The 23,138-nt window shown below is 34.1% G+C and overlaps 1 protein-coding gene across 2 annotated transcripts in view; it reads left to right on the top strand.

Annotated features, from left to right (window-relative positions):
• Positions 1–23,138, top strand: part of PTPRK (protein tyrosine phosphatase receptor type K) — a 555,842-nt gene that overhangs the window by 127,473 nt on the left and 405,231 nt on the right. For both annotated transcript variants that reach the window (XM_034990587.1, XM_034990586.1), the window contains exon 2: positions 2,841–2,963. In XM_034990587.1, coding sequence (XP_034846478.1) covers positions 2,841–2,963 — 123 coding nt within the window. The remainder of the gene's footprint in view (positions 1–2,840; positions 2,964–23,138) is intronic.

Raw genomic sequence — 23,138 nt, 5'->3', positions numbered from 1 at the left:
AAGCTGTTTCCTTGCTATTTTTCATCCCCTCTACCTAACTTAGGTTCTTGAACATCTTGCCTCCTTTTGTGCTGCCATCTAAATTTATAACTAAATTCATGAGTTATATTTTTATGAATTAGAAACTTGCTAAGATGCTTCTCCTTTAAGTAGATTTTAATGCTATATATGAAGACGTCTTGAACTCAGGAACATGTGTATAGAAGACTTTGTTTATAAGACTTTCTAGTGAGCTTTAAATGGTAAACAGGGATTGTATATAATGGGATTACCTCAAGATATATTCTCTTGTGTTGTTACCTGTTACGTGTTATCTGTTGTAAGGTTGAACCAAACACTCTACCTCCATTTTCCTTCATTCCTCTTTAGACTCTACATGACTACTAGAGTTGTTATCACTATTATTGTTGTTGCTATTATTTTCGGCATGGTTTGAATTTTGTCCTACTCCTGGATAAAATCCTTTGATGTCTTCAATACAACTACAGAATAAAATCTAAGTATTTTATATTTAAAATCTTTCGTATTTTGTTTTATTTCTGCCTTGTCCCCTACATACTTTTCATGTTCATAACACAGAAATTTTTAAGGATATTTGAGATCCCCACAAATCTCATGTTTCTTTAGAGTTGCATGCCTTTGCTCTTGTTTTTCTCTAATTTTAGTCCTATCTCCGTTCTGGCCCAGCATTATCTTTACTCATCTTTATAGGCCTAAATACATGAAGCCTTCTCTAACCAGCCCTGGTGTAGGTAGCCAGTTCATTTGTCATTTGTGTTCCTTGTGACCTTGGTCATACTGTTATTATCCCTTATAACACACTGTATTTATGCATATAAATGTCTGTCTATGCCACTATGCCATTCATCAGGCCAGGAACATTTTTTTTTTTTTTAATTTCCTGTCATTTAATTCAGTATACAGTATTAGTACTTACCCTTGAAATTTAAAATGCAAAATGTTTAAAAAAAATGTTTTATAAGAGATTTATTGATATGCCCTATGTGTTGTAAATAGATACATGGTACCTCTTAGATTAGAATTTACTATAAGCTGCAGTAGAAAAAAAATCATCTTTTAAAAATTTTCTTATCAATCAAGTCAAGTGGACCAGCAACTATTTCCAAAACTCTTGACTGATCTGGCAATGATGTGCAACAACAAATAGTAGGGGTTGACCCCCTTCTTTTGTACAGATACTTCCAGTGGTTATAGCTAATCAGAATCCTGGAGTCTAAAATTAACCATGGCTATGAAGGGCAGCAATTAAGGTCATTTGTCTTCCAAATGAGCCAATGTAGGTTCCATTGGTAGTTTAAATTTATATACAGAGACCACTCACACTATTATAAGGGGCAGTGGGGGCCCTGAAGGCATGGGTTACAAAGCAGTAAGTCATTTTGGGTTTGTGATAGCAAATTATATTTTGAGAAAAACTTTCCCCTTGCTATATGAAGATGCATTTCTTAGCAACCTTTTTTCATTGATTAATTTTAAATTAAGACGTACATCATTTTCCATGAAAGCATTTATAAAGAGGCTATTTTAGGATATTTAAAAGACATCATTAAGCTTTCAAGCTGCTAAGTTTGATTATTTTAAAGGATTGATGTAGTCATAAGAATGAGTCAAGGATGCCCATATACATATTCTGCTTTCGAAAATGGTTATTAGGGCTGTAATGTCATCTGAACATCTCTGATCTTGCCTTCTTTGCTTATCTCTGTCATTGACGAGGAATGCAATTTTTATTCATATATAAGCTGCCAAACTTTTGTTAAAAAAAAAATGAATTCCTTGTTTACAAAGACAAATTTATAGGCCAGAAGTTTACCACTCCATAGTTTGCTGTTTGGTCAGATAATTCACTGAATTTCTTCACAAAGATCCCCATGGAAACTAAACAAATAACTTACTTGAAAGGAGACAGGTTATTGGTTTTTCTCATTAAACCCGCTGCTGAATTTTCATTAGTTCTAATCCATTTTCTTTCAAGATTAGACATACAGGCCTGTTTTTATTTTCATGAACTGAATAAAACTAAGTATGTTGAGTTTTGTGTGCCTGGATATGTAGGTTGAGAAGCAAAAGTAATCATTCTACTTCTGCCATAAAATTACCCCTGGAAAAAAACCCAAGAAAAATGACTGATATAAAGGGGAAAGGCTACCTCCATTTATTTAAAAAAAAAAAAAAAAGGTTATTAAATAAAGTGGAAGTGGTGAGAGTGATTATAGGCTAATCTGATCAGTTTTACGTTTTAGTTTTTTTCCTCCTTTTAAGCCATAATAAGTGTGTATGAAAGTAATCTAAATAAAGTATGGAAGAATATATCACTGACCTCAAACACTTTTAGACCCTATAAAGCTTTATATGTTTCATTTGCTATTTCAAATGTCCTTTCAAAGTGTTCTTTTCAAGAAAGGAATTTGGTAAGATTTAAATATTAACTTCACCTTTTTGAACTTGCATTATGAAAAAAACAATTTTTACTCTTTCCCTTCTCCACACTGAAGTTACTAAAATCTATTTAGATTTTAGATGGTATGTGTATTTCAGGAAAGCTTCACTCTACAAGTATCTTTCACTATTTTTAATCTTTCAAAATCTGTGCCTCAGCCTTCCTTCTGAGGCTCAAACTGGCTTCTTATTCAAACAGAAACTACTGATAGTAATTCATTTTATGTGAAAATTTAATGAGAACAGTCAAAAACAGGAGTACCAATTATTATTAACAGTGCCGATTACATATTCAATATAATCTTTCCTTTTCCAGCACAATTCTCAATTTTAGCAAATCTGTGTAGAATGTAACAATAATCTTTCTCTTCTTCTTTTAGGTGGCTGTACTTTTGATGATGGTCCAGGGGCCTGTGATTACCACCAGGATCTATATGATGACTTCGAATGGGTACATGTTAGTGCCCAAGAACCTCATTATCTGCCACCTGAGATGCCTCAAGGTGAGAATCATTCTGTTTACCCAGTGTTGGGGGAATGGCTTTGGAATATGTATCATTTTCTTACTTTAGGTGTAACACAATCATTTGTTACAGTAAACTACTGTGGGCAAGCTACTTGACCACATCTAAAAGCCTTATTGTTGTCTTTGCCTTTCCCTCAGTAACTTTTCTATAATCCTGTATTCTTCAAGAATGCTCACTATGTTTTTGTTATCTTTGACTGGAAAAATATAAGTATTTGTGGGTTTTTTTTTTATTTTTAAGAAATTTATTTATTTGAGACAGAGAGAGAGAGCATGAGCAGGGAAGAGAGGCAGAGGCAGAGGGAGGAACAGGCTCCCTGCTGAGCAGGGAGCCTGACGTGGGGCTCAGTCCCTGGACCCCCGAGATCAGGACCTGAGCCAAAGGCAGACGCCCAACTGACTGAGACACCCAGGCGCATCTGTTTTTTTTTTTTTTCCTTCCTATTTAATAAAAACGCAAAATGGAAACAAAAGCAAAAAAAAAAACAAACAAAAACCCATAAAAGCATAACAAAATCATTTTAAAATAATCTAAAATGTAAAATCAGCTTACTTAGTGCCTATTCAGTTAAATGACGCGGGTTTAGTCCAATCAGACTGAAAGGAAAGATTTATATTCCGTGATGGGGAGAAGCCTTATCTCATTGTTTCTCTGCTCTCTGGCATGCAAGTGGCTCTGAGAAGAGGCAGCCTGGAGACAAAATTGTCAAAGGGAGAAGGAGGTCTTTTCTGGGTAAATTTTAGGTAAACAGCGCTGAGCCCTGTTCATTCTTTTATCTAGACCTTGATATATCCTTTGATTTCTGGTTTTGTGATACAATACATCTTCTTACTGGTTAAGCCACTTTGAGTTGTGTTTTTCTTACTTGTGAAAAACACATTAACATACAGTAGCAATATAGACATACCATTTTATAATGCTATCATTTATTAGTACTAGACTACAGACTAAATATAAGTGCCTTCAGTTCTACATATTAATTTGGGACTAATTCCAAACCCTGTATGTATGTGTGTGTGTGTGTGTATATATATATATATATATATATACACACAGATCTCCTGTGTGTGTGTGTGTGTGTGTATATGTTTAACAATAACTTATTGTAAAAATTGAAAATGTCAACAGGAATACTAAAATATAATATCAAAAAGCATGAACTATTTTACTTCCAATATTTAGAAATAAATACAGCTTATAACTATATATTACATACAGTCATGTATATGTAATGATATACAATATAATATTTAACAACATAATATATTAATATGCCATGTAGTAATACATAATCATTATGTAATTATTATATATAGTCATATGTAATTGATAAGCTGATTACCTATTGCTAATAATTTAAGTTTTAATTTGTTTTCAGTACTTTTATTATGATATTTTAAAAATACTTTATAATTAATTTTCTACAAATTCAGAAAGACCTTACTGTAGTGAGTGAATTTTAGAAATGACAATTTTAGACTAGCCTTTGGAGATGAAAATGTCAATTCAAGTGAACCAAGGAAGAAATAGCATTTCTGAATTTACTAACTTATCTGATACATAGAGCCAAAAAGCTTCTGAATTTACTAACTAATCTTATATATAGAGCCAAAAAGCTTAAAACCTCAACAATAAACAACAGTGCACCATTAGTACACAAAATAAACAAAACCAAACCTAAAAATTACATTTCCAAATTATGATCTGGAAAAGAATAAAGTAAGTATATTCTTTGACAAGTTCTTTTTGGTCCACCTTGTAATTTGTGTTTTGAGAGTAAGGTGAATTAAATCTGCTTTCTGTTTTAAATTGTCACGTTCCATGGCTGAGTAGGCAAATGGTTATCTTTGAAGCTGAACTGAGCTGTATTTTCTTGCCAGAGGAATAAATTGGTACTAGGTGGCTGACGCCCTTTGCTTCTTATGTTTCCCCGCTGTGTTGCCAACAGACCCATTTAGTTTTGTGCATAGGTTTGTATTTCTCTTTCAAAGGTACATAACCTTATTTTCTGCATACATTTTAATTGAAGAAACTCCTGTAATATTTCACCTGAGCTTTCTCTGTGGTATATTTAGAATTTTTTTTTAATATATAAAATTAAAAGGGGTGGGCTGGGATGCACACATTTTGACTGTTTGTCATCAGAGAATAATCAGAAAGATGTTGATTTATGGAAATGTTACCATTGTTAATTACCATTGAAGATGGATAATGAATAGCTGAAGAGATACTGCTCAGATGACCTTGTTGGCTCACCTCTGATGAACAGCTTAATCGGTGGTTACAGTACAGGATGATATGCACAGAAAATGAAAGTGTTTGAAATTCAGCCACATCTTCCAATTAATAGGACATGAAGTAATTAATCATGCAGAGGAAGGAAAAGGTCATGGCTACTTTAGTTTTGCCAAATGTGACTTGTATTTGGTCTTTAGGGAAAGTGAAAGAAAGCACCCTTGTATATCTTCTTTTATTGTTCTCTTTTCACAGTAGATACCATTTTTTTCCCATTTTCCTTCTGATATTTCTTTAAAATGCTTCTGATATTTCTTTAAAACATTGTTCATGAGTTATAACAAAAAGGAGACATTTATATTTATCCTGTTTAAATTTTATGAATGATCCATTTATTTTCAAATAGTCAGGCATGCTTACTTGTTTCATTTATAAAACCAACCAACCAACCAACCAACCAACCAAAACCCTCAAACCTTTGGCAACCCTAAAGTAAGAAGGCTAGGTCTCAAATGTAAACTTGTTATTGATCTATTGAACTCTCTAGACAGGACTTGGACATTGTTAATTGCCTTCTATTTATTGACCATTTTGGACTGGAAATATAGAAGGGAAGAAGACAGATAGGGTGGACAAATAGATTAGGATAGTAGAAGAATGAAGATGGGTAGAAAACAAGAGGAAGGAAGAAAATTATTTCTTGAAGATATATTGCTGTCAATAATTGTTTAAAATGCTCTTCAGCATTTCCTAACCCCCACACTCCCTTTGTCAAGTGACAATGATGGTGACTGAAAGGCCTGCTAGGTACATTAAAAATAGCATGCAAAAGAATTAATTTAGGCCATTTAGTATTAGGATAATGGCCAAAAATCATAGGAAAATAGGAGCACCTCCCCAGTCAGTCACTAAGGATATGTGAACTAAAATCACAATGAGAAACTACTACACACTCAGCAGAAAGATGAAAATCAGAATATCAGGTTTTGTAAGAGTATAGAGCAAGTAAAATGCTCAGACACTACTGGTCGGACTATAAATCCTTACAAGCACTTTGTATAACCTAATGACCCAGTAAATCCATTCTTGGGTGTAAAGCCCTTAGAACTGAGTACATATGTTCTCCAAATGACATGTGCAGGAATGCACCAGTGCTCATAACAGGGTCGAACTGAAAACAGTGCAAGGATATCTGTTAACAGTGCAGTGGATAAATTTGCATTTATGGTGGTGCATTCATATAAGGGAATAGTACACAACAATGTACATGAATGATCTATTGCCATATGTGATGCGGATGAATTTCACAAACATCACCTGAGGGAAGGAAAGTGGAAATAAAAGAATATGTACCCTATTTCATTTATGTAAATTTCAAAGCCAGGTAAAACTGTTGGTGATGTTAGAAGTCAGGGTATTGCTTGCAGGAGGGGCTGCCAGGGATGAGAGATCATTAATGCTTGGAAGATAGCCTGGAGGGCTTCTGGTTGGGTAGTACTGTATTTCCTGTCTGGATGGTGTTTTCATGGGTGTGCCTGAACTGAAAAATCACTGAGCTATATCATTGTGCGCTTGGTACTTTTCTCTCTACGTATATCTTATTTATTAATAAAAAGTGGCAGAAAATAAAGCAAAATAAAGCCAGTGCTCACAGAGATGCTATGGGAAAACTAAACAAATAATAAAAAAGGTTACCGATTAAAATAAAAGATGTATCATAGGCCATCTCAAATGGACTCAAACTCTTTTCCATCATTCTGGATCCATGCCCCGACATTCAAAAATACTATGGTCTCTGAGCATCTCTGAGCCTTTGTATGTTCTCTTCCCTTTGCTTAGACAATTCTCTGTCCACTTATCCACTCACCGAACTCTTACACATTCTTACTGTGTCTATTCAAGTTCCATCTATGTTAGAAAGATTTTTCTGATGGGCTTGCAACTCTCATATTTCTTCTGTCCTCATTTCTGAATGTTTTCCACTGTAGTTTGTACATATTTCAATTGAGCTGTTATAGTATCATTGTATATGTCATTCTCTCCTCTAAACTCTTAAGTTCTTCATGAGCATAAGCTGTATTTTTCTTCTTCGATTTCCCAAGACACTATTTCATTTTATTTAGGCAAAAATGTCAACTTATATAATTTTTTTTTTAAGTACTTTGGTCAAGGATGAAACAAAAAAGGTTTTTCTTTCTCTTGCTAAAAATTTAATTGAATAAAACAAATACCCCATTTCTGGAACATTATATTCAGTTCAGATTTTAACACATAATTATTAATATTTGGCTTTTGCCTTTATAAATGATTTTACTTATTTATTTCAAATATAATTTTAAATGTTGTTAATACTACCAAGAAGGAACTCCCTTTAGGTTTTCTCTCTCTCTCTTTTGTCTTTTGCAAGTCAAATTAATCTCAATCTAATATGGAACTAGAAATTATTCTTTGATCTCAAATACATCTGTGTCTGTGACCTTGTTTGTCAGATATTCTTTTATGCTTATGATCTCATGAAACAAACTCATTTGACCATTTTACTATACGTTCTGTCCTAGATCTGAGATTGGGGATCATGATTAAGATCTCAATACATTTGTCATCTACTATAATTATAACTGTTTTTTTTTATTTAACAGCTTTTTGTAAAATGACTAATTGAATTTTAGTTTAGAGTCTCTAGAGTACCCATTTGATAGTATTTAAAATTATGACTACATTGTATCCCACCTTCAGGCTGGTACTTTTCACTAATAATAATGTAAATCACTCTACAGACTTCCTTTCATAAAATGCATACATGCTATGTATACAGTAAAAGATAAAGCCCTCTGTCATTAAATTAATCTGAAGATTGAAGTAAGAAACCACTCCTCCTTTGTTATAAAACCTAGTGAGGTTTTATATTCAATAGTTTAAGAACCTACTAGATCTCAATTCTGGTCCTCGTCAAGCCCCCAAACTAAAACATAGAGAACAAATAGCATTACATAGAAAAGGATGAGGAATGAACAATGCTGTTAAGAAACGTATCTTTATATTAATTTATTACATTTAGAACTGTGTATCCTTTTTTTTTTTTTTTTTCCATCTCAGAGTTTAAATTAAACATGAATTATTAGCCGGGTTGTTAAAATAAAGGTTGCCTTCTTCAAATATTTATTTGGAGGGACTAAGTGTGTTTGTGTATTCAGTAGGGAGTGTGCGTGGGACACATGATTTTGTGCCTGGATTTCTTCTGATAGTGTGATGTTTAAAAGTCAAATAAAACATTGGGTTCCACAGTTTGATTCATACGATAACATTTTATAGGTTATACAGTTCCAGCTAAGTTTTCTATGCTAAGATGATAGTGTCTTCATTTTATTTATTTATTTATTTATTTATTTATTTATTTATTTATTTTATTATTTTAAAATATTTTATTTATTTATTAGAGAGGGAGAGAGCACGAGCATGGGAGAGGGGCAGAGGAAGAGGGAGAAGCAGGTTCCCAGCTGAGCAGGGAGCCCTATATGGGGCTTGATCCCAGGACCCTAAGATCATGACCTGAGCTAAAGGCAGACACTTAACTGACTGAGCCACTCAGGCACCCCGATAGTGTTTTGGTTTTATAAGAATATAATTTACTAAACAGTGTTATTATGTATGCAGTATATCACATTTTGATATACCTCAGGAGAAATTTCAAGGGAGTTTTTGCATTGACTTACCATTTCTAACCTATAAGTCTGTCTCTCTGGGAACCTTAATCACTCATTAAAATGAGTGGATTACCTTGCCTAATCTTTTCATCACTCTATTATGGACAATTGATAATAAGACACATGTTTCTACGAAGGTCATAGCTGCCAAAAATCTCATACATCTGAATGAACAGAATTGTTTGACAGCAAATTTACCAGAGTCAAAACATGGCAGAGATGGTAGAATAAAGTGGTATATAGTGTTGGTAAATAGAGATACTAAGTTTCAGTATTGTGGCTGGTTTTGTTTGTGTTAGAGGATAGAGCAAATCAGGCCAAAATGTTGGTTTATTTTCTTTTTGTAGTCTAGTTATCATTGTCTATTAATATGACTAAAGGTGTGTGCGTGCGTGTGTGTGTGTGTGTGTGTACCTATTCAGTTGTCTTAAGGAGAATTGAGAGATGGGTGGTAGACAAAGGACAGGGAGACGAGGAGAGAGAATGGAAGAGTAAGAGAATAGCTTCACATCAGCTCATTAACACAGATGGGAAAACTTCTAAGTAGTGGATGTAGGCATTAGATTCTAAGAAGGTGACAGAGCCTGAAAACTTTACAAGTTTTAAACTGTAAGGCCATGCATCATTCAATGATTTTGAGGTTTTCTTTTAAATAATAGAATTCTTTTTATGAAAATAATATTTCCCAATACTCACTTATGTAAAATCAGCCACAGGGAGCTAATGGTCCTAGAACCTGTTGCTTTGTACTCCCTACATCCCTACCCCTACCCCCTTCTTCTCCACTACCCCAGCTCCATCCAGATGGCTTCTGTGAAAACACAGAGATAGAAGTCTCCAAGGAACACTTTGAAAACAATGGTTTGGTGCACATTCAACATGAAATGTGCAGAGATGAAGGTACTTACTACCATTAGCTACGGCTTATTGGTGGCTTACTGGGTTTTACTATACCAGGGACATGATATATTTTCTTAATCCTCACATGAGCCCTACAAATTAGTGACATTTTAGAGATAAGTAGAGTGTATAACTTGCTTAAAGCACCCCCCCCCACCCCGCCAGGGATGGAATTTGAACTTAGGTTCATCTGTCTAATATCAAAATTACTCTTGCCATAGTATCATCCTGTTTTGTAATTGTAGTGTAGCTGACACGTTTCCTTGAGTTGCTCATGGACAGTTAAATCCACTCTATGATGGGGTATTGGTTTTGATTTTTTACTATTTCATTTAAAATACCATTTCCAAAATTTAAAAGCTGTAAATGATTCTCTCTTAATCTTTGCATGAAATGGACTCTGAGACTTGTTCAGAATTGTGGCTGAGCTTTAGGGTTTCCTACATGAGACTCTTAACCTGTAGGGAGATACTTTGTCCTCTCTTTGATTTACCTGTATGTTATTTTTAGTTAGTTGATGAACACTGGCCGCATGTCTGTCTAAGCAGACCTTTGGAAACACATATATTATCTGCTGTGTCATTAGAGCACATGTGGCAGAAGAAAAATTCATGGACTACAGGAATCAGACTAAAGTTTAGGGTTTGAAAATAATTTTAAGACTTTGTTTGCAGTGGGCTATTTTAGGACTAGAATTATGGGCTTATTTCAGTGTGTTTTTCCAAACCATGTTATCATGTATCTGTTGGTGCTTTTGCCCTCAGCACAGAGAAGATAGTTTACCACATTTGAGTTGCTTATTAAAAACAGTGGGAGGGGCACCTGGGTGGCTCAGTTGGTTAAGCAACTGCCTTCGGCTCAGGTCATGATCCTGGAGTCCCGGGATCGAGTCCCACATCAGGCTCCCTGCTCAGCGGGGGGTCTGCTTCTTCTTCTGACTCTCTTCCCTCTCATGCTCTCTGTCTCTCATTCTCTCTCTCGCAAATAAATAAAATCTTTAAAAATAAATAAATAAATAAATAAAAACAGTGGGAGTTGGAGGCAGTTCAGGGTCAGAGAGAGAAAGGTGGTAATGGACTTCATGAAGGGTGAAACGCTTCTTGAAGGCTGGTTTTTAATGTAAGGACTATTACCCTTGTGGACATAAATGCAGCATGAAGAATGTCTAAATTACTGTGGACAGAAATGGCATGCTGAGACAGGAATATTTTCCTGATAGTTCAGGTACATAATGTATCTAAGTTAGATAGGTCCCAATATATCTCAGTGGAAAAAAACAGGCTAGTATTAAAAAAAGAAAGAAAAGAAAGAAAAAAATTAATGCTGGTGTCAGGGCTAGAGAACTTGCAGCCTCTTAAATGAATTAGGATAGGAATACAGAGTAATTTCAAAGACTATACAGGTACCTTTAAGGTGTACCTTAAAATCAATACATAGTCGAAAGAAACAAAATTACTTTTCCTTGGGGGGAGTGTGATCGAAAGTGTCTTGATGACCTTATACTTTTCCTCTCCAGAAGCTACCTTGCCTCGTGGTGGCTAAGAAATTCTCTTAGTCCGGGTGCCTGGGTGGCTCAGTTGTTAAGCGTCTGCCTTTGGCTCAGGTCATGACCCCAGGGTCCTGGGATCGAGCCCTGCATCGGGCTCCCTGCTCAGAGGGAAGCCTGCTTCTCCCTCTCCCACTCCCCCTGCTTGTGTTCCCTCTCTCGCTGTGTCTCTCTCTATCAAATAAATAAATAAAATCTTAAAAAAAAAAAAAAAGAAATTCTCTTAGTCTCCATTTAAAGGCTTATTATCTTTCAAACACAAGAAGAATGCCAAGAAAAGAAAAATATACAAAAAACCAAAAGATAAGTGATTAAATTAGAGATTATTTAAAAGAATATGTGATGTTGCTTATCTTATAGTTGATATTGTAAAAAATGTAGAGCTATGCTTATGGACTTGTCATTACATAAAAAGATGCTTTTTAAATCTTGGAAGGTTGTCAGTTTTCAAATCTAATTTCTGCGGAGAGTACCACGGTATGTTGTACAGACATCTTCTCCCTCCCTCGAAGAGCAAGTTATTGATTGGGAAATATCTCTCAACAAAAAATGAATGTTTTCTATACTTGGAGTGCATGACAAATTATAAATACCAACAGCGTCATGAACTCTTCACCTAGAGACATAGATTAGAGAGAGAGAGGCTAACATGCTTCTTGCGGTTGATGAGAATAAAATTAAATAGAACAGTTCTACAAATTTCATTTCATATATTTCTGTACCTTCTCTTTTACCCCTGTTGTTAGTTGGTGAATTAAGTAGGAAAGTGGTATGTCCATTTGGCTATTCAAAAGTTACGTTTTGAGTGTATGATTTTTATCCAAGCCAGGTTAGATGCTTTCCTGACCACTTTTATCTAATCTCAGGCATTTTTTTAAATCTGGCATTTCACTTAATTTTTATTTATTTTGTTTTATTTTATTTACTTTTTATTATTTTTTTAAGATTTTATTAGAGAGAGAGAGAGTGAGCTGGGGGTGGGGGTTGTGGAAAGGCAGAGGGAAAAACAGATTCCCCACTGAACTGGGAGCCCCACGCGGGGCTCTATCCCAGGACCCTGAGATCATGACCTGAGCCAAAGGCAGATGCTCAACTGACTGAGCCACCAATAAAAATTCACTTAATTTTTATAAAAGCCCTTTGAGGTACATATTAACCTCACTCTATAGATGAAGGAAATGAGGTTCAGAGAGGTGAAGTAAATTGCCGGAGGTTTCATGCCTTGGAAAAGTCAAGGTTAGGAATCCAAGTATGTAGAAACAGAGGAGGAAAAGATCCAACTTTTGAAGTCTATATAAACAAGTATAAGTAGAGATCCTTCTTTAGAGACTGCAGTCAGCTGCAGGGCTGACTTGGAAGTATAGTCAAAGTTTATCTCTTATGCTTTCTCCAGCTCCAAGTAATGAAGAGCCCAACTTAAAATGTCTCTAAACAATAAGGAAAGGTGCTTTCACATAACAAAAGGTCCAGGATTGGCTTTGTTGGATTTGTCTATCTGCTTCTCCATTTTGATAGGTCATCTTTTTACTTCAGGCTAGCTCCCCCTCATGGGTGTCAGATCTGCAACTATTTTAGGTATTAACTTCAGAAATGAAGAAAAACAGGTTGTCTCTTCATTATGTCTGTTTTTTTGATAAACGTAAAGAACTTTTCTGAGGTGCCCATCAATAGATTTATCTTTTTGTCTAATTGGTCAAAATTATGTCACATATCCATGCCTAAAGCAATGAGTGATGGGGACAATAAGGCATGATTGGCTTATACTTCCAGACCCATCCTCCTCCCCCAGTTGGAGATGAGGCTGAAGTCAGTGCCAGCTTCCCCTGAGGCACATGGCTGGCCAGATTGTAATGGGATAAGAATGGGGTGGATATTACATAGGTAAACAATAGCACCTGAACAGAACTATTCAATGTAGATACAGTAAGATGGATATGTAGGTAGTAGAATTTTGAAGCTGTGGAATTTAGAAGAGTGGTTGAATAAAGCATTTATTAAAGCAGCATGACATTTTCTAATGCATTGTCAGCCTAGTGTCGGTTTTTCCTTGATTTCAAAGCATTTACTGGATCTGTACCTTGAGAAGTGGGAAATTTTCATGCCCTCAATAAATTTATTTTAGCTTTCTCATGTGCAAATGTTACTATTGAGAGTTTTTTTTAATTGTCTCCTGTTTTGCCCTTGACTTTTATGACGTAGAAGAAATAAGGTAATATACTTTATAAAAAACTCAAAACCTAAAAATGAGTCAAGTGTTACACTGGATGAATGCATGCTAAAGATATATTTAATTTATTAACGAGGGAACCAGCAGTATAGTATACCTGGTTCAAAAGGCTATAGAAACAAGGGAAGCATTTATAATTCACTGAAAGAAAGAATGCTAGGATAAGACTCCTAGTTTTATACTAAATAGATTAATGTCCAACAGGGCAATAAATCTGAAACCCTGAAGGTTATCTTTACTATAAACAGAAGTCTTTGCTTCTCTACTAGATAAGTATCATTTGTATTACTATGAACTTTCTACAAATTAACATCTCTTACAGATTTATAAATTATCTTAATCAATAGTGAATAGTAGACTCAGACAAAGGTACATGCTCTTAGAGTGAAGGATAAGCAGTTATTTTTTTGCCTACTTCCAAGGTTTGTACTTTTTCTCCCTCTGTTTTCCTCTTATGATCATAAATACTCTCCAATGATAAATTCTTGTGAAAAAGAACAACAGAAAAGATGATTTTTCTTTCCTTTCTTCTCCTCCTCCTCCTCCTCCACTTCCTCTTTCTCCTCCTCCTTCCTCTTCCTCTTTCTTTTTTGGTCAATTCATTTACATAGATACAACAAGAAGTGTTTATTAACAAATACAAATTTTTTTTTAAAGATTTTATTTATTTATTTGAGAGAGACTGAGAGAGAGAGCACATGAGAGGGGGGAGGGTCAGGAGGGTCAGAGGGAGAAGCAGACTCCCTGGTGAGCAGGGAGCCCGATGCGGGGCTCGATCCAGGGACTCCAGGATCATGACCTGAGCTGAAGGCAGTCGCTTAACCAACTGAGCCACCCAGGCGCCTAACAAATATAAATTTTGTAGTAAGATCAAAATATCTAATATCTAGTTCTATGGAATGTTAAATGACCAGTTGAGGCAGAAAATTAACTTCTGTTTGGGGATGTTATTAGAAATCTAGGATTGTATTTTTAATAACTTCTGTCACTTGGAAGTTTTTAAAAAATTGCCCTTATTTACTCTCCTATCCAGAAACTAAGAAACCAAACTCAAATTATTCATCTCCACTAGGTATCACCTGAAGTACCTGTAAATGTGGATGAATTTCTATCTATGTCTCTCAAATCAGCTGGGATTCCTAGCCTGTCAGAAATTGATCTTTTTTTCAAGCAGAGAACCCATAAACTTAGACCAAGTAATACACCTGATTACTGGGAAGGTTTTGTTAGGCATTGGTTCCACATATTGTCACTTTGGGGGGCTTATTATATATGTTTTAATAAACATTCTTAAATATAACAGTCCATAAACTTTAAACATTTTGGTTACACAGTCGATTTGTCAGACTACATTCCAGTAAAAGGGAAGAGCCTATTCTTCTTGTATTTACCATGTTAATCACTTTGCCATGAAACAATAAAGAAACTTAGATAAAGAAAGTATTCCTGAATATATGAATGGTCAGTGGGAACAAGATACCATATCAGGTTTTATGAAAATATGGGTTGGAGATCAAGACCTTTAAAAATATGCCAGTAATCTTCCAATAAGTAATTCCAGTTAGATTTCCCTCATTGGTTCATTAAGTTATGCTTAACTAATTCATTGTCTCTCAAATTTCAGGGTTATAGTCTGTTTCAGGAAGTCATTATTCCTGGAAATTCTGGCTCTGTGTCCTGGTATGGTCTGGTCAGCACTGAAGCCTTTACCCATGAGGCTAGTCCTTGAAGTCATTATAGAAGAATCTACCTTAGTCCTTTCATTCCAATGAGGCCATTAGTTGAGGACCCAATTTCTAGAGCTTTTAGCAGAGCCTTCAGGCAAAGTATGGGAAGAAAGCAGAAACCACTTGCTAGTAAAATGGCTGTGATGAATTTATTACAGTAACCAATAGTACCTGAGTGGAGAAGAGAACAGTTCTCCACCGGAGTACTGGACTTAACGATTTCATAAGGATTTGGTTGTTGTTTTGCTTGAGGGTAAGGATATATGGACAGTGAGGGTAGTAACAGATCTCAGGTTCTTCCTATAAATTGTATTGTCTTGGGCACATATTTTATTTTAATAACATTTACCTGAAGAAAATGTATAGAATGTTGAACTTTTCTGATTCGAAGCTCTTCCTATGTAACCCTTACAGTGATGTTGAGCTAGTTAAAATATGTAGAGCATACCAAACAAACTTAATGAGTTTTGATTTCCCTGGTCTTATCTGGTAAAGGACCATATCTTTATGGTTGTCCAAAGCTCTAGAGGAAGTTCCACAGTTTAAGATAGAAGACTTCTTGACATTTTAATTTTTCTGAATTTAGGATTTTAGCAGGCAAAATCTAAAGTTACTGCAGGAGGGCGCCTGGGTGGCTCAGTCGGTTAAGCGACTGCCTTCGGCTCAGGTCATGATCCTGGAGTCCCGGGATCGAGTCCCGCATTGGGCTCCCTGCTCGGCGGGGAGTCTGCTTCTCTCTCTGACCCTTCCCCCTCTCATGTGCTCTCTTTCTCATTCTCTCTCAAATAAATAAATAAAATCTTTAAAAAAATAAAAAATAAAAAAATAAAGTTACTGCAGGAGATTGGTCACTTGACTAAGATAGTAGCATATGTACTTGAGGACAAGGAATACTATCACTATATTGATATTATTGATATTAATATTTATTATAAGAGTAACTGCATTAATATATTAATTGTATTAATATTTAGTATTTAAAAATAAAATAGCAGATGATAACACAGTTATAAGAAAACTTACCTCTTTTAGAAGTAATGAAATTGTGTTTGTTCTTAATAATCAAAACCATAATAAAATCAACATAGTACACAAAAAGTTGTTCTAGAGAGATACAGAATCTCTGCTCAAACAGAAACTTAAGAATATTTTTGACAACCTCTTGTTCAGAAGAGATTGGGATTACTAAGATCAATTCATTATTTCAACAGAAAACATAATTCCAGTTTGGCATTAATGTAATATTTGGCATGAAAAGCTTTAAAAAATGTTATAAAAAAAGCCTATCAAAACTTTGTCAACTCTGACAAAAGTTTTAACACAGTTCACTGCTTCTTTTCAGGACTCATTACTTGTATTATACTCGAGGATAAATAAATTTCTCTCTGCACACTTGTTACAATTTATTATAGCCATTGAAGTTGTGCTTTTGACTATTTTTCTTCGTATTCCGAAACAATCATATTTTTTTTTCTTAAAGACAAAATAACTGCCTTTTTCCCTGGCACATAATAAGTCATCATTAGTTATAAGCTTCTCCCACTTAATATAAAAGTCATTTTCTGAAAATCACATATTCTGTGTGAAAGCGCTAACAAGGAGTCAATTTCTTATTATTTTAAATGGGAAAAATTGTTATGTGTGAGACTGCTAACCAAAATGCTTGACCAGTTAATTAAAAAGTAACTAAAACACAGCATACAGAATAGATTTTCAAAGTAGGTGCTAAAGTTAATGCTTAAAACATTGTTTTGTGATCCAAACAATTAATATGATCAAAATAATTAAATTTATTATAGTTACTTCAAAGGGAATACATTACTGTGTTTTCATTATATCTGCCACTTATAGTTACTCTGAGCTTTCCAAATACTTATATATAATTTTGATGTTTTACTAACTGTATTTGAATGTAATTCACGGTTTTTTCTTTGCATAGTTTAATTCATTTGCTATATAGAATTTTTGAGTAATAAATAAAAATATTTTCTCAGAAAAAAAATGTTGGCCAAAAATCTGTGTATTGAGAGATATCTCTATTAAGTTGGGTATTAGCCCAGAATCATTGTGTTGATAAAAATACTAACAAGGGAAACATTTTGTGGGACATACCTATGTATGGAATGCATCAATTAGAAGTTCACCAGACACCAAAGTTATTCAGTGAGAAAGGAGTAAGTTTTAAAAAAGGAAAAAGTTAATTTGAAATTCTTGATCTAATTGTTGGTAATGAACCGGCCTATTAGGATTTGAATATGCTCCCTAAATTAGTAGTTACTGTAACAAATAGATAATCCTTCTCTGAAATGTTTAAGAAATAAATTCAGTATTAATTGTAGATAGAATTTGAATATTTAATTTGTCTCAAGGTTCTATTGTTTGCTCTATATAGGGCTAGAAAATAACTGAGTTACATAGAAAATAAAAATTTGGGGTGCCTGGGTAGCTCAGTCAGTTAAGCAACTGCCTTTGGCTCAAGTCATGATCCTAGGGTCCTGGGGTTGAGCCCTGCATTGGTCTCTCTACTCGGTGGGGAGTCTGCTTCTCCCTCTCCCTCTGCCCCTGCTCATGTGCTCTCTCTCTCGCTCACTCTCTCTCTCAAATAAACAAATAAAATCTTTAAAAAATTAAAATAAAAGGAAAATAAAAATTTGTTTAAACTGTAAAAGACTTTTGAATGTAATCCTACTATTGATTTTGACTCATCAGTTTTGTGGCTTAAAACAATGATATCTAAAACAATGCTAAAGGATATATGCTAGTGTTAATAAAATCATATAGTTCTTGAAAATAGAATTAAGAGACTGACACTTAAAATTAAGGATAAGGTGAAACAATACCACGATTCACTTTTGTATAGTTTAGCACTGTGTTTGGCACTTGGACCTGCAATAAATAATTGGTGAATGACTCAAAATCTTTTCTTCCCCAAGAATGCTTGTTTTTACTTTGTTTTTATGTTTGGATTACTCTAAACTGAAACCCTGGAATGCTTGTCAATTTAGGTGAACTTACATGGTATTATAATATGCATACAGCTAATAATAGAGATAAAGTGATCTGTTTCTATGTGTTTAATATAATTCAAAAGAAATATAAAATGCTCCTAAGAAGTCCAGTTAGAGCAAAAATACAGTTGAGAATATAAAAAGCAAATACTTTCCCTAGCTTTTTGACTACAAGAGAAGTAACCCATCATGAATGAATATGTCACATGACAAGGTATGTTTATGTTAAGAACACTGCCATCAATACAGAACAACTCAAAATCTTTTAAAAATATAAATGAGATTTTTCTCAACTTGTTTTCTTGAGAGCATCTATTAATTACCTTGAAATTCAAATTATTTTTCAATGAAGAAATGGAAGGAATGATAATATTGATGAAAAAGAAAAAAAAGGGATGTTTTATGAAATGATTTGAATTAACTATTGTTAATGTATTCTGCTGTTTCTAAATTGGCCCTTTGAAGCATTTCCATGAGGAGAAATGGGATGGGTCTAGTTACCCATCCCATGGGTTGGGTTGAGTTTAATTCCAACCCTGTTGTATTTCCTCCTCTTTCTATATGTAGAAATGATTTCTAGTGCTTTTATTATCACCTTTCTTACTAAACATTTTCTAATGGCTAACACTATAATAATATTTCATTGTTCTTGTTTATGCTTTTTCTGTGTGTCATGTGGAATCTTTGGAATTTTAGATTTTTGTAGCAATAGTGGGAGATGATAGTTCATCTTATGCTTTATAGTTTAACTTGGCTATTAAGAGTGTAATTGTGACCATGAAATCTTGCTTTATGTGACAGAAACTGATTTAGATTTTTTTTAAACTGGATTATTCAGGTAGATTCGTTACCAGTGAAATCAAGAAACAGGAGTCTTCTTAGCTTGGTGGAGGTGACTATTTCTTCTGTTCTCTTTTACTCAATACTAAAATCAATGAAGACAATAAGCCAGTGGGAAGAGCTGACTATTGCTATTATATGTCACATTCCTCACCGTAAGTCCAGGTTTCTCTGGTCACAATGTTTATGGAAACCCTTTGTACTGGACTCTGTTTTAAAAAATAGGACAAGCTTTCATGTTAATTCTCTGATTTATGTGGGCTGAGCAATTTTTTACTGTACTAATTGCAGTGGTCCAAAATATTTGGAATTTTAAATGTTCTGTATCTGTGTTTAGAAAGTAGACACCTGCAGGCCCCAAGAAATCATTCCAGTGGAATGAATAAAGAGACATAGGTTGTCAAAAAAAGCAATTTATAATTTTTAGGTAGATTTCCTTTATGCTGCTTTTAAATATGTACTACCCTTTTTTTTATGGACACTTGGCTATATGTGGTTATACTATAAAAATGGGATACCATAATAGAAGACATGTTCCTTTGTGTTCAGTTTTCCTTGTATTTTGACACATGAAGTAAACTGTTCGGGTGGTAGCACCAGAATAGTACCCTTAACATTATCAAAATGAGTTTCCATTATATCTAAAAGAGACCTTTGAGATTATCTCTAATTTAACCTTTCATTTTACAAATAATGTAAAAGTAAATGTAGGTAAACTGACACAGGAACCAGAGTAACCTGAATTCAAGTCCAGGTTCTATTCCTTGCTATTTGGTTATGACATAATAATCTTTCTGAGCTTCCATTTTCCCATCAGTACATTAGAAATACTAAGATCTCGGTCTTAATTTTGTTGTACCAGGAAAGGAAATGTTTGTGTGGTATCTGCTAGTATTTATATGTAGTTGATGCTGAATAAATATTATTTCTCTTCTTTCCACTGGCCCAAGGTGACATGGCTGGTTAATAATCTCATTAATCTGTAAGAAATTGATTTGAATTCCTTTCACTTACTTTTTTTTAGCAAGAAATAAATGCGTTTCCCAATTACGATTTTTCAGCAGCTCATTAGGAATTATTTTATGTCCAATTCAGAAAATTACCTTTCCTACATAACTGTTCACTGAATGCAGGTGCTTTGCACTATGGCACATAATGATGTCTGAAAATGATTTCCATAGAACAGTATTTTAGGTCAACTTGAACTTTTCAAATATTTTTCTTAACAAAGATAGGATATTTAAGACATGGAAATAATTCGGAAAAAGGTTTATTATTTCTCAGCTCTTTAAGACTTTTTACACATTATTTTTTTATTTGGCTTACTGAATTGCTTTGAGATCATTATTATTTCAATTTTAATTAAAATTAAAAATGAAAGACATTATTTTAATTTGGATTTCATTTATTTTATTTAATGTTGAAAGCAGCTGCAGCCTATAATGACATAAAAACAAGGAAAAAGACATGCAACAACATTTGAAACATGGAGAAACTGGAAAAATTGTTAAAAGTATCTCATGCTACAAAAACTGAGTGTCTGTTACTATATACGTATCTTCAAGCAAGCACCAGCAAATACCTAGATTGAAAAATTGAATCTGAATCTGTCTGATATGGCCTATTATTATTTTTAAGTCTGAAGTTTCTATCATGCAAACTGATTCTGGTTTCATAGAACTTGTGTAAGTACTCATATGGCATCTACATATTTGGGAAATTTTTTAACCTTTTATCACAGACTAAAGGTATAGCCAGGTTACTAGTTGTGATTTCTCGTTCTTTTGCCTTCATTTCCTCTTTAAAAGTGAGAAAAGAGTGAGAAAAGGGTAAGTTCAATTCTCTCTACCCTTTATATATCTCATCTACATATTATATTAATGAGTTTTTAGAGGTTTTTGAACCCTTGAGAATTGTAATATTGTATATGTGTGTGTTTGTATCTATCTGTGTGTAGGTGTGTATGTGATTTTCCAGGAAAATATTAGGCACTGAATATTAGATAAATCACACAGAATAGTACAGAATTCTTTAGAGTCCAGAATTGGAGAGTTCTCTAAGGCACAGTCCTTAGGGGAAGGTTGAGTTCACGATGAAGAACAAAATTTATACTTTGTTCACCTCCTGGTCTGGTGTCTTATACTGACTCAAAGATCATGTGTTTCTACAGAGTCCTCTCTTATATCCTTTTAATTTCATCTCCATTACTTCAAAGAGAGTCATAACCAGAGTTTAAAGGATTTTTCTCTGAATATTTTCGCTCCCAAGAATATAATATTTGTAGGTTTTTCTGTTACTAGATTAACCCATTTTTTTTTTTTAAATACTCTTCTTGCCACACAGTGTTGGGATTGAAGTCCCATTTGCAGGGATTTACGTCCAGGATGAACAGGAGTTAGGACATAGCTTTCCTACTTTTTCTTCCATGCACTTACCTATTGTCCATTGGAAAGCTTAGATAAATTATTTTGAGCTTCGTGTATTCTCCATTTCCTGCAACTCACTGTTGATTATTTCGGGAAAAGCTGTAAGTATAATCAAACAAAATAAACAAGCACAAAAACCTCATTAGGCAACAAAATATTAGCTAGCAAATATTACATGACAAAATAATCACTGGGAATTTTCTCTCCACTCTATGAAGTGAATACCCTGGAATTCCAAAGCTTTTTCTCCCTGATCTAGCCAACTAGTGTTAGAGAACATATGACTTAATAAGCATTTTCCAAGAGTTTGAGAGTATCTACAGCCTGGAACGGATTTAGTATTTGGGGAAGATATACCCAATGCCTTATGAAGAAAAGGAAGTGCTTGAAGCGTATTTTACCAAGAGATTGTTTTGGAAGACTCAGGCCCTAGATTCTAACACTTACGACTTGGATATACAGCCACATAATTTGGAAAATGGTTCTCTTTTTGAAGATAAAATCAAGAAATTACTAGTTGCCTTTCCTTTCCCAGAGGGTACTTGTAAGGAGCAAAATAATATATGGTTGTGAACATTGAAAACAGTGAAAGTAGATCTTAATAAGCCAAAAAGTAACAAGTGTATTGTGTTGGTAATGTAAATGGATTGGACCTTGTATCTTTAATTATTCCATGTCATCTTACTAGTCAATATTTCAAAGAATGGGAGTAAATTACATGGTCACAGCAGTGATTTGTATATCATTTAATTGATTCATGGTATTTTACCCCATGACAAAAGGTAGCAATGGCAGAGTGTAGAGAGAGAGTAGTAAGCAAGAGACAGGTACACTGGGATATGTGGAAGTAAAGTGGCTGGAATAGGGAGCTGACCAAATTCCAAAAGGAACAGAGTCGAGCTTTTAGTCGGAAACTAGACAGACTAATAGAAGAATATCAGGGAGAGGAGGAAAGTGGCCAATAATTAGCTACTGTGTTTTATATTTTCTTTTCCTCATAGTGCCTACAGTAGTACTTTACTGTGATAAATATTCAACAATTAAAATAGCCTCTTAAGGTTTAGTCTCTAAGGTCATTTTAGCCATAACAAGTAACTCTTTATGTCAATCTGTTATTTTCAATCTTATTTGAACTTAGTGTAAGAATTATACTGGAATGGAGGTAAAAGTAGAAGATAATTATACACAGGTAAAAATAGCATTTTAAAAGAGAAAATAGTTGACACCAGAAAGTGATAAAATTCTGCTCTGTAAAACTTCTCCCAAAATGAAATATATATAATTTCTAGTTACATAGCATAGTTCACATGAAATTCTTTGGGCTTCTTTGAAAAAGAGAGATTCTCATATATATTAATAGTAATTTTTTTGGAGTCTAGTCTTTCTTCTTACATTCCTGTATGGATATTGTTTTCAAGATTTCTTCTTTATTTATATTTGCAAAAATTTGTCATAGTTCTTTTTCTCTAATTTTAAAGCTAGTACATATATAGTGTACAAATATTTAAATAAATCAGAAAACCATTTAAAAATCACAC

The sequence above is a fragment of the Mirounga leonina genome, unplaced genomic scaffold (assembly GCF_011800145.1).
Source record: "Mirounga leonina isolate KUSES-001 unplaced genomic scaffold, KU_Mleo_1.0 Mir_53, whole genome shotgun sequence".
In the NCBI taxonomy this organism is placed as follows: Eukaryota; Metazoa; Chordata; class Mammalia; order Carnivora; family Phocidae; genus Mirounga; species Mirounga leonina.
This window is presented reverse-complemented; position numbering and strand designations above follow the sequence as displayed.